Source organism: Salvelinus fontinalis, chromosome 40 (genome assembly GCF_029448725.1).
Source record: "Salvelinus fontinalis isolate EN_2023a chromosome 40, ASM2944872v1, whole genome shotgun sequence".
In the NCBI taxonomy this organism is placed as follows: domain Eukaryota; kingdom Metazoa; phylum Chordata; class Actinopteri; order Salmoniformes; family Salmonidae; genus Salvelinus; species Salvelinus fontinalis.
This window is the reverse complement of record NC_074704.1, coordinates 212,069-224,844: the sequence shown is the minus strand read 5'-3', so window position 1 is coordinate 224,844 and position 12,776 is coordinate 212,069. Positions and strand designations below refer to the sequence as shown.

General features: G+C 44.4%; 2 protein-coding genes across 3 annotated transcripts; both read left to right on the top strand.

The window, feature by feature from the left end:
- The first annotated feature begins 406 nt into the window (after positions 1 to 406).
- On the top strand, positions 407 to 5,618 carry gprc5bb (G protein-coupled receptor, class C, group 5, member Bb). Its single transcript, XM_055906933.1, has 4 exons — positions 407 to 975; positions 1,920 to 3,033; positions 3,225 to 3,337; positions 3,981 to 5,618. The coding sequence occupies exons 2-4, from the start codon at positions 1,920 to 1,922 to the stop codon at positions 4,023 to 4,025; spliced, it is 1,272 nt and encodes a 423-aa protein (XP_055762908.1). The 5' UTR covers positions 407 to 975; the 3' UTR covers positions 4,026 to 5,618.
- Positions 5,619 to 7,300: 1,682 nt separating this feature from the next.
- knop1 (lysine-rich nucleolar protein 1) lies at positions 7,301 to 12,555 on the top strand. 2 transcript variants are annotated; one of them, XM_055907327.1, is made up of 7 exons: positions 7,301 to 7,566; positions 7,890 to 7,955; positions 8,220 to 8,288; positions 8,558 to 9,652; positions 10,122 to 10,190; positions 10,861 to 10,938; positions 11,067 to 12,555. In XM_055907327.1, exons 4-7 carry the CDS (start codon positions 8,558 to 8,560, stop codon positions 11,379 to 11,381), a joined length of 1,557 nt encoding a protein of 518 aa, XP_055763302.1. In that variant the 5' UTR covers positions 7,301 to 7,566; positions 7,890 to 7,955; positions 8,220 to 8,288; the 3' UTR covers positions 11,382 to 12,555. The 2 variants fall into 2 exon arrangements, with proteins under 2 accessions (XP_055763302.1, XP_055763301.1); XM_055907326.1 differs by having other exon boundaries at positions 7,890 to 7,970.
- Positions 12,556 to 12,776: the final 221 nt, after the last annotated feature.

The window sequence follows — 12,776 nt, the reverse complement described above, 5'->3', positions numbered from 1 at the left end:
GTAAACAATTAAAAGTTGAAAGCTGCTGCAGTTGGAAGGAACCAACATTAAAGGCCGGTCTGATTATATACTTTATTATTGCGTTGTGAAAGTGATAAGAGAAATTGAGGAATCTTTGGATACTGAACTGTTGACCTCTGCATGGAGGAAGACCAGTGTAAATGCACTTCTGACAGTGGGTGAGCAGAGGAGAGCAGTGCTTGGAAGTAGCATTGCGGCATCCCTGTGAGCCTCAAGCTGACAGCTGCAACCAAGTTGCTGTTTACATCCCCCGCAGATTTAAAGAGAGAGAGAGAGAGAGAGAGAGAGAGAGAGAGAGAGAGAGAGAGAGAGAGAGAGAGAGAGAGAGAGAGAGAGAGAGAGAGAGAGAGAGAGAGAGAGAGAGAGAGAGAGAGAGAGAGAGAGAGAGAGAGAGAGAGAGAGAGAGAGAGAGAGAGAGAGAACTTTTAGTCGGGTTTGTTATATTTAGCTATGTGTGGGAGTGAAGTCAAGCGTGCACCTGACACTTTTTTGGAGTGCTCATAGCGCGCTGTAGCGTTGCCAAAACAACGATGTGATATAACGTGATACAATGGGGAAATAACGGAAACGCACCAGAGAGATGCTACAGACAGGAGTGATTTTAACGGACCTAATAACCGTCACAGCTCGCGCCACCGGGGAACGGATGGAATACAAACGGAATAGTCAACGAGTGACTCACCTTTTATACAGTCCGTTATTTATGGTGAGCGTGCGATCTGCTGTGCGCACAGCTCGCCAACACGTCAGATAACGGTCACCTTGTAGTCGCCTGTAAATGAAGAAGATCTTAAATGAGTCTGCTGAACAAACGTCGTTGAACTAACATGGACCCAAGATGAATTATGAGTTTTGGATATCGACTATGTGGGACTAGAGATGTGACCTCTTTATTTTTTCGAAGTCATGAAAGTTATTAAGTAACCTAACGGGACATTCAACTAATCTCTCAAGGTGAGTTCAGTTCACAATAATTGAACAAATGAATATTTCAAGGATTAATATGCAGAGTAAGTTTATGGATTATTGTTGTTTTTGGTGTCAGATGTAAAGACTGACAGCTTAATTACAACTTTTTGATAGCCCCTATCGTAGCCCCGCCCCGGGCCATGACACTTTAAAAAAAGTGTTTTCTTCCAATTTTGAACTGTGTGTGTCTGTGTGTTGGTGTGTGTGCGTGTACTTGTCACTCAGCCTGTGTTGTGAAAACCCAGCGCTATGTAGGCCAACCCACTTGGCTGCTCGTTACTATGGGAACCGTGGCCCTGGCTGGCACAGGCTGAGTGGGCTGCTGAGGGCCATGCTGTGTGTGTGTGTGTGTGTGTGTGTGTGTGTGTGTGTGTGTGTGTGTGTGTGTGTGTGTGTGTGTGTGTGTGTGTGTGTGTGTGTGTGTGTGTGTGTGTGTGTGTGTGCATTTCAGTGTGTGTGTGTGTGTGTGTGTGTGTGTGTGTGTGTGTGTGTGTGTGTGTGTGTGTGTGTGTGTGTGTGTGTGTGTGTGCGTGAGCTTCCAAGCAGTTAGAGATAGAGAAAGGACATGACATAATAATGATACATTTGTGAAATGAAAGACGTACCAGGAACAGTTAGTTCCCTCTAGCAGAAACTCCTTCCACAGTCTCTTGTGGTCTGAATGATACACTGACTAAACCAGTGACTAAACAAGTGATAGCAAGAGACAGGCCATTTTGGTGCTGTGTTGTTGACATGATTCAGTAACAACGTTTTGCTTCTCTCTCTCTCCCTCCCTCTTCTTCCTCTTCTTCATTTCTCTCTCTCTCCCTCCCTCTTCTTCCTCTTCTTCATTTCTCTCTCTCTCCCTCCCTCTTCTTCCTCTTCTTCATTTCTCTCTCTCTCCCTCCCTCTTCTTCCTCTTCTTCATTTCTCTCTCTCTATCTCAGATGGCCCTCAGTCCCGTCCTTCTCTTTCTCCTCTCTCTGATTGGCTGCGGCCACTCCCAGGATGACATCATCGACCCCGGCCTGGCCCCTCCCCCTCCTCTGGGTTGCGGTGTAAACGTGGACCCCCTCTACCGGACGTTGTGCGACCTGGAGTCTGTGTGGGGGGTGGTGTTGGAGGCCGTGGCCTGTGGTGGAGCCATCACCTCCCTGGTCCTCTCCGTGGTTCTCCTAGCCAAGCGCCACTCCATCCTTGACCCAGATCGGCGCTCCGGCCTGGGTCCTCTTCTCCTCCTGCTGGCCTCCCTCTTGGTTCTGTTCTCCCTGTCCCTGGTCTTCCTGGTGGGGCGTAACGAGGCCCTGTGTGTGGTCCGCCGGGTCCTCTGGGGCCCCCTGTTCGCCCTATGCTTCTCCTGCCTCCTGGCCCAGGCGGTGCGGTTGAAGAGGCTGGTGTCTGGAAAGTCTAGCCCCAAAGGGAGCTCCCTGGCTGGGCTTGGCATGGCCCTGGCCCTGGTCCAGGGGATCATCTCTGGAGAGTGGCTGCTGCTGACAGTGGTGAGGGAGGGCCACGGGGCCTGCGACTACCCACCGTTAGACTTTGCCCTGGTTTGCAGCTACGCCCTGGGGCTGCTCCTGATGGCGCTTGGCCTCTCCCTGGCTGTGGTGCTGTGTGGAGGGGAAGGGGGAGAGGACGAGGCAGAGGAGGGGAGTGACGGAGGGTGCGAGCGGCGTTGGAAGTGCAATGCCGTCTGGCTCTTCCTGTCCTGCCTGGCATCCTTGTTGCTATGGGTTTCCTGGCTTGTGCTCTATCTCTATGGCGACATGGTGTTGAGGGGGGCGCGGACGGGTGGTGGGGAAGGGCGGCGACTGGACTGGGATGAGCCGGCGTTGGCAGTTGCCTTGGTGGCGCAAGGTTGGATCCTCCTATTATTTCACGCTATCCCAGAAGCCCACCTGTGTCTGAGAGACCCGCCGGTCCCCATCCAGCAGGACTACTTTGACACCAGCCAGCCCCAGCAGCCCTGCTTCCAACAGGAGGTGCCATTACCTACACACACCCTCACACACAGGCCCTACGCAGATAACCAGACCTACTCTATCGAGGAACACAGCGCAGGTACACTGTGTGTGTGTGTGTGTGTGTGTTGGTTGTGTGAAAGGCTATGTGTGGGTTTATGCAAATGTTTGTGTATATGCAAAAGATTTAAGTCGAAATAGAAGGATTGTCTACAGAAAAAAAATGAACTAACGATTAACTAGTAGCATCCACTTGATTTGTGTTTGCTCTCTCCCTGGGTCGAGTCTCAGCACTGAGAGGTGGGTCGTACCATAACGGACATGGGGGGATGCGTCCTGGGATCCCCTTCAGAGGCCACATGTACCAGCCCACTGAGATGGCCCTGGTGATGAACGGAGGAACGGTTAGTGTGTCTTATCTCACACACACAAACGCACAACACCCATGTTCATATTATATTTAAGCAATAAGACCCGAGGGGGTGTGGTATATGGCCAATATACGACGGCTAAGGGCTGTTCTTAGGAACAGCGCAACGTGTAGTGCCTGGATACAGACCTTAGCCGTGGAATATTGGCCATATACCACAAACCCCCAAGGTGCCTTATTGCTATTATAAACTGGTTACCAACCTAATTAGAGCAGTAAAAATACATGTTTTGTCATACCCGTGGTATACGGTCTAATATACCCTGGCTGTCAGCCAATCAGCATTCAGGGCTCAAACCACCCAGTTTATAATATTATATAATATTATTACATATTAACTCAACTACCTCTTACCCCAGTACACTGACTCTGTACCGGTACTCATTGTATATAGCCTGTATAGAACATCGTTACTGTTATTTTATTGTCTTAATATTTTATTTTTATCTATTTGCAAATGTTCTTACTTTTTAACTGCATTGTTGAGAAAGGGTTCATATAGTAAACATTGCATGGTAAAGTCTACACTTGTTGTATTCGGACGCATGTGACAAATAACATTTGATTTGATTTGCACACACACACACACACCCTAACCACTTGTCTGTCTGTAACAGATGCCTACCGCTCCGGTGAACTACACAGGGAGACAGCTGTGGTGAGAGGGGAACCTTGGAACCGGTCTCCATGGCAACATGGCATATTATGGTGCCGGAATGCTCCGGAATGTTTCCAATGTCACTCATAACCCCATCAATGCCTCTACCTCACCTCACCTCACCATTGACTGTACAAAGCACTGCAACAAGGCATTTACCCCTAGCCACAGATCTAGGATCAGTTCACACTAACTTTTTATACACTTTGGTCATTGAGAGGAAAAGGGAAAAACTGACTTGAGATCAGTGCTCACAAGAAATGTCATTCCAGGATTGACTACACGAGATTCAGAGATGGGTAACAAAGACATTGCCTGGCCCTTCTTAACCCATGCAGACTGGAATATATCCCCGATGATGATGATGAACGTCAAGCTCGCTCAGTGAACAGTTATCGGCTACGTTCCAAATGGCACCGGCTCTGGTCAAAAGTAGTGCACTACATAGGAATAGAGTTCCATTTGAGATACAGTTTCTGTTTAAAAAATATATTTTTAGCTTTTCTGTTTTGTTGTTTTAAAAAGGGGGAAAAAAGCCTATATGACACACCAGGTACAGGAGAACAGTGGTCACGTCCCAAATAGAACTCTATTGCCTATAAAGTGCACTACTGTTGGCCAGAGCCGTACGGTTCTGGTTCTGGTTGAAGCACTGCATTATAAGGAATAGGGTTCCATTCTGGAGGCATTCAGTATTTATGTAAATTCCATCCATCCACCGTGCTCACTAACCTCGCCTGCCCACTCATGTTCTCTACAGACTGTGTGACGCGTCTCAAATGGCATTCTATTTCCTATTTAGTGCACTAATTTTGACCAGGATCCAAAGGGTTCTAAAGTAGTGCGCTATGTAGGGAATGGGGTGCCATTTGGGATGCGGAACACGAGAGTTGCTCCTACTGATCACGATTATGACTCTATTAGATGTGTTGGGACACATAAACAAGTGTTTTTTTCTAAGACTCTCGGCTTTGTGTTCGGTCCACCGGAGGTGTTGTGATCAAGCACTTTATTAAGTTAATCTCTGCTGTCACTATTTGGGATATAATGTTCGTGTGGCATATTTCTACGGTGAATGTTATGATGGTGAAATTTAATTTATTATTGGTGTCACAAACGAGTACTGTATTTTTTTGGTGTGGTTCTATGATATCAGTAGTTTTGTTATGGGGTTGTTGTAACACATTTTGAGAGATTTTAACAGGGAGTGCAATATCAGTATGATTATATGGCAGAATATACAGTATATGAATTAATGGTAGGATCTGCACCTCATACTATTGTTATATATTTCAGAGACTTCTTCTTTGCGTGTCTTGTCTCCCAACACCTGAACAGTGAGGCACCCCCTTGTCCTTGATTGGACTAATCTGCTGCCTCTTAATCCCTATGGTGCTCTAACCTTGGAATAACCCATTTAGGGAAACTGATAGGGGAGATTGGTATTAGTGGCTTTACTCTGACCCGTCGTGTACTCCTGTATAAGGCTATTATATTATCATCCTATGTCCTAATACAGAGGAGGGCTTGGTTGCATGTCTCTTAAACGCAATTCTCACACAAACTCAATTCAATAAAATATAGATTATAGATTAAACTGTTTGGATCGACACATTATTGAGGTGTCTGTAGAAGGCTTTGTAGCATGCAAATTTACAGGCAGAAACATTTCTATATGAAACTGTTTGGAAGGTTTATTTTGCTTCTATCTAAAATGACAGATTGTTTGCGTTTTAACATGATATACCTGCAGCAGCCGTGCTGTCTTGGTAATAATACTATGCAGCATGGAAAGCTTAACACAGAAAAGGTTCAAACCTTGTAGGCTTGGGGCTTCTATCTATCTCTGGTAAAAGCCACTGGCATGGTAAGTGACTGTCATGAGCTGACAGTTCTAATAAGCTACAGGCTTTGCTAGTGAGCATCCTGAATGGCATCCTGGTCAAAAGTAGTTCACTATATAGGGAATAGGATGCCATAATGGACACACACACAAAGTAACAGCTAGGCTACAGCACCCTAACGCCCTCTGCTGTTGGTTACAGAGTCTATTTGGTTTCCATAAAGCTAGAGGTTTTTAATGTCACATGCACAAGGACAGTAAAATACATTTATTGCCCAGCTCTAAGCCCAACAATGCAGTAATCAATAACAATGTAATACTGAGAATAACAAGGTAGAACAAAAACACACAGTAAATAAAAAATACGAAGAACATGATAAAGTAAGTAAGCATACTATATACAGGGTCAGTTCCAGTACCATATTTACAATGTGCAGGGATACTGGATCTATAGAGGTAGATATGTATAGGGGTAAGCATACTATATACAGGGTCAGTTCCAGTACCATAATTACAATGTGCAGGGATACTGGATCTATAGAGGTAGATATGTATAGGGGTAAGGTGACAGGGATACTGGATCTATAGAGGTAGATATGTATAGGGGTAAGGTTACTATATACAGGGTCAGTTCCAGTACCATATTTACAATGTGCAGGGATACTGGATCTATAGAGGTAGATATGTATAGGGGTAAGCATACTATATACAGGGTCAGTTCCATATTATAATGTACAGGGATACTGGATCTATAGAGGTAGATATGTATAGGGGTAAACGTATGATATACAGGGTCAGTTCCAGTACCATATTTACAATGTGCAGGGATACTGGATCTAGAGGTAGATATGTATAGGGGTAAACATACTATATACAGGGTCAGTACCATATTATAATGTACAGGGATACTGGATCTAGAGGTAGATATGCATAGGGGTAAACATACTATATACAGGGTCAGTACCATATTATAATGTACAGGGATACTGGATATATATAGGTAGATATGTATAGGGGTAAGCATACTATATACAGGGTCAGTACCATATTTACAATTTGCAGGGATACTGGATCTATAGGGGTAGATATATATATAGGGGTAATGTGACTAGGCATCAGGATATATGATAAACAGAACAGCAGCAGTGTATATGATGACTTTATATAAGTCGTGTGTGTGTGTGTGTGTGTGTGTGTGTGTGTGTGTGTGTGTGTGTGTGTGTGTGTGTGTGTGTGTGTGTGTGTGTGTGTGTGTGTGTGTGTGTGTGTGTGTGTGTAGAGTCAGTATAAATGTATGTGTGTGTGAGCAAATTATGGAGTGAGTGTTTGCCCACACTGCATGGCTGCATCCCACATGGGAACTCTGGTCAAAAGTAGTGGGGCAATAAGCACATGGGCTTTCCAGAGCTCTGCTCTGATTGGATATGTTGTTCTGCACGTTTTTGAGAGAGAGAACCATTTGACTCTCTCTCTCTCTCACACACACACACAGCATATGAGAGAGAGAGAGAAAGATACAGAAACATACGAGGTGTAAAGAAGGGAGAGAATCAGGAGATAGAAGAGGGACAGAAGGAGCGTGCCGTTGAGTTTTGTTGCTATAGACACACGAGGACGATTACTAGAAGAGAATCTCACAGTACTTCCGGGTCAAGGAGCAGTACAGCACTGGTGTACACACGGTTCTACGTGAGTCTTCAAAGTAAGTAAACTTTAATGCCGTTATTTATAAATATTGAATGATCAAGCGTTCAAGTAGTCTTTCAAGTATCGAATTGTTGTGTTCACCCGTTGCAAAGTGTTTTATCACCGGTGACGGTTATTTGGCCAGCTAACATGGCAAGCCAGCTAACCCTTAACACCCCATGCACACATTCAATCGATGCTGCTTGCTAGCATAACTTGACTTACACTGAACTAGTTGTTTTGTAAACTACATTATAACCTAGGCAAATAGACTGGTAAATGTTATTGTTTTGTATAACTTACCTGCGTTAACTGAACTGGCTGTGTTTAATTCTGCAGACGGCTTTTCATGACGAAGTGGTTTTCGTGTCCGAGAAGACAGGAAGATACAACACCGTGGCAAAGGTCTTTATTGATCAGGTAGCTAACGTTAGATGAGATCACCGTAAAATAAATCACGTTATCAATTTATCAAATCACATCAACAACAATCGTTATCAATTGATCACCAGTCAATGTATGTGAATCACTGGTTTTAAGACACCTTCCTCCACATGTGCTGGGATTGGCTGACAATTTGGATAGACAACCTATGAAACATAGTACTTGAGCCAACATCTACTGTAAAAGTGTACTGTTAGTTTTTAATCCAGGCTTTATCCCCTGTAGGATCAACGTCTGGCCCTACAGAGGGAGATAGACAAGGAGTCCCTGTCCACGGTTTCGGTCAGATCACTGGTTTGTATTTGGTTCTGTGTTGCTCTCCAAAATGATGCTGACTACATCCCAAATGCCACCATATCCCCTATTTAGTGCACCACCTTTGAACCAGGACACATTGGGTCAGAATAAGTGCAATATATAGAAAGTAGGGTTCCATTTAGGACACACACCGTCAATACCAATATTGTGTCCATTTTAAACCTAAAATGCATTCTCTACTATGTCGTTTGAAGTGGCTGCTTCTTTCAAACAGATACATATTGTGGGATGTTTATTTTTCTCAGATGGTCCAAGCCGACACAGGCAACAGGATGGTTACCATGAAGAAGACGAACAAGAAGACTGGGAAGGACACCCACGCTGAGGAAGAGATCTCAGAAAACACTTCCATAAACCAAGGGAATAACGAAGGAGTGAAGAAGAAAAAGAAGACGAAAGTAGAGACTCTGGTAGAAGAAGAGCAGGTGTCATCCAATGGAGAATGGGGGAATACGGAAGAAGACCAGGAGAAACAGAAAGGGAAGAAGAAGAAGTTGTCGTCTGGGACTGACATCAACGGTGAGGAAGCCATGACTGATGGAAATGACAGAAGGTGCGGCCAGAAGAAGAAAAAACATAAAGGTGTTAACACTGTTAAAACGGAGGTAGAGACAGAACAGAGTGAATTAAAGGACGAGAAAGGAGTAGTGGAAAATGGGCCGAAGAAAAAGAAGCTCTCTCAGGCAGAAGAGACAGAGATCAGCGTTGTCAAGGCACAGGAAGGAGAGGTGATAGAAATAAAGGAAGGCAAGAAAAAGAAGGGAAAAACAGAAGAAGAAAAGAAAGTGAAAAAGATCCCTAAAGCTGCTGAACCAACTGAGGAGAGTCAGGAGGAGGAAGAGGGGGAGACGAAGAAGAAAAAGAAGGGTAAGAAGAGAGCAATCGCAGAGAAAGAGAGCGAAGAGGCAGAGAAAGAAGTGATAGTAAAGAAGAAGAAGGGAGCTGAGGCTACAGTAGCAGTACAGGAGGAGGAACAGAATAACACCAAAAAGAAAAAGAAGAAACTCAAGTCCTCCAGCAGCGCTGCAGACACCACCATGGAGACGGAAGGAAAGGAGGAGGGCAAGATGAAGAAGAGAAAGGCCTCTGCACTAGCAGAGAAGGAGGATGTGATGGTGGTGGACAAGCGGAAGCCCAAACAGACGAAAAGGGTGGATACGAAAGGAGTAGTGGAACAGGCGGAGGACGGAGAGAGCGAGGGAAGGAAAAAGGTAAAGAAGAGCTCCTCTGGGGTAGAGACAGAAATGGAGGGCAGCACCCCTCACAAGAAAGGGAAGAAGATTCCGACGAAGGGGAAAAAGAAGATAAAGGTGGAGAGCTGCGCCCCTGAAGACCAGGAGGTGAGTTAAAGGGGTTAAGGGTCAGAGGTGAAGAGGTTATCAAATCATGGCACTACTTCAGCAGGGTACAACGTTGTGGAACGTTCAGATAGACATATATGATGTAGAACAAACATGTCTCTCTGACATGTAGAATGAGGAATCATGTCGGCTCTATTCCTGACATTTCTATCTGAAACGGTCCACAAGGTTTGCCTATGGAAGGTGGCCCTGATTCTAGAGCCATTTGAAAGGGGGGTCCTTGTTGAAAGTACTGTAAAAAGCATGCGCCGACACGCACCCAAAATGCTGGAGGTGCCGACTAACAGAATAGTTAACTGTTAAATGAATATATGCTCCCAACAATCGAATGGGTAAAACAGTGTTGACTTTCTTACTTAATTGTTTCTACTTAAAGGTATTAAAACACTGACAGTATCAGTATGAAGGTCTGTAGTTGTCTGATATGTTGTTTTTCTCCAACCCCCAGAGGGACCAGACGGACGTGGTTTTCCTGTCGGAGACCAGGGGAAACGCCTTCGAGATCCATATTGATCAGGTAGATCACTAACGACCCATTAGATCTGTTTGGATCCTGTGAATCCCACATGCCAGTCCACCAATCCAAGTCTCCATTCCATCCCTCTGTCACTGTGAGAAAGATAAATGTAATTTCTTCCTGGTCTGAATGAAACATTGTATATTGATTATGTAACTATTTATGAATAAATGATGAATGCATTATATTATACAAATGCTTATTAGTGAATGCTGTTGTCATTGATTTACACAGTGCTGCAGTCAAACATGCTGGACACACACCAACCAATATAAATGCTCTATACTGATTACGTAATACCCTGGTCTGTGTCAGGGATACTCCCAAGTGATTGCAAAGTGATTCTGCTGTTTTGCCAATAATCAGATCTTTTGCCAATAACTGGTCAAAAAATCAAATGGGCAGCCATTGAAGTACACGTGGATTTGAGTATTTTTATATTTTAGACTAGGAGTACAGTAAATAGAATCACCAACCACATGTTGTGTACCATATAACAGAGTATATGTTGTGTACTATATAACATGGCCTATACAGTATATGTTGTGTACTATATAACATGGACTATACAGTATATGTTGTGTACTCTATAACATGGACTATACAGTATATGTTTTGTACTATATAACATGGCCTTAATATAAAACGATGGTCCTATTATATTCAATAGGGGAGACGCCTGGCCCTGCAGAATGAGATCGACCAGAAGTCCAATCCAGTCCAACTCATAGCAGCACCGGTACCATCGGTCAGTACTCTTACGATGTCAGGACACCAAGGTGTATCCCAAATATGGGGTCACATACCAACTCTTCTCTGTTACAAATCATTATGTCGAATATAAATATTACAAACATTGTTCTTCTTCCCTTCCAGGGTTTGGGCCAGTGGGGCACTGCCCAATTTGACAGTTCCGACCAACATAGTAAGTTCCTGCGGTTGATGGGCGGCTTCAAGAAGGGCGGGCAGCCAATGGCAGCGAGCGGTGCGACGGGAGGGCGGACCAACATGGCGCTGACTAAAGACGGACAGCAGAGCTTGCAGCAAGGCCTACTGGGGGAATTTGAGCGCGCTCAGTCGCGCCGCATGGACTTCACAGGAAGGGGGGCGGGACTTGGGTTCTCGGCGTCGTCCAATAAGAAGTTCTCGATTGACATCAACAAAACCCGATCGGTGCGCTTCGATGACTGAGTCGGGACCCTTGAGTGTGTCTAGCATCCCAAACGGATGTGGATGAGTGTGTGTACCTTTTCTCTTGCAGAGTCTTGGGACTGTCTGTCTGTGGATGGGGTGTTTATGAATGTATATACGGTACCAGTCAAAGGTTTGGACACACCTACACATTACAGGGTTTTTCTTTATTTTTTACCTTTTTCTACATTGTAGAATAATAGTGAAGACATCAAATAACACATATGGAATCATGTAGTAACCAAAAAAGTGTTTAACAAATCAAAATATATCTGAGATTCTTCAAAGTAGCCACCCCTTGCATTGATGACAGCTTTGCACACTCTTGGCAAATATATTTTGATTTGTTGAACACTTTTTTTTGGTTACTACATTATTCCATGTGTTATTTCATAGTTTATGTCTTCACTATTATTCTACAATGTAGAAAAAGGTAAAAAATAAAAAACCTGAAATGAGGTGTGTCCAAAGTTTTGACTGGTAACAAAAATATAAATGCAACAGTTATAATGAGTTAGGCCCTACTCTATAGATTTCACATGACTGGGCAGGGGTGCAGCCATGGATGGGCCTGGGAGGGCATAGGCCCACCCACTGGGGAGCCAAGTCCAGCCAATCAGAAAGGGATTTTCCCCACAGAAATGCTTTATTACAGACAGAAATACTCCGTTTTATCAGCTGTCCGGGTGGATGGCGATACCGCAGGTGAAGACTGAACGTCGAGGTCCTGGGCTGGCTTGGTTACACGGGGTCTGTGGTTGTGAGGTTGGTTGGACGTACTGCCAAATTCTCAAAAATGACATTGGAGGCTGCTTATGGTAGAGAAATGAACATTCAAATCTTTGGTAACAGCTCTGGTTTACATACCTGTAGTCAGCATGCCAATTGCACACGCCCTCAAAAAACATATATCTGTGGCATTGTGTTGTGACAAAACGGCGCATTTTAGAGTGGTCTTTTGTCCCCAGCACAAGGTGCACCTGTGTAATGATCATGCTAATTAATGCTCACTAACATGGATGTTAATGTGTGCACAATGATAGATAACATTTGTGTGTATGGAACATTTCTAGGATCTTTTATTTCAGCTCATGAAACATGGGACCAACACATGTATATTTATGTTCAGTGTATAGGAGTACTGTGTGACATAAAGCTGCTGACATTGATTGAACTGAAAGCTGCACCTATCCACCTGTGGTACCAATGAGAGCAGAGCTGTGTGTGTTTCTGCCTTCTGACTGGTCCAGTATCATATGAGGTTGTTGGCATCCTGAATGGCGCACTACTTTTGATCAGCGGCCCTGTAGTGTACTATATAGGTCATTGTGTAGTACGATCAACTAATGCCTTAACTGAACATGACATGATAAAAACTGGCAGGTGATAAGCTGT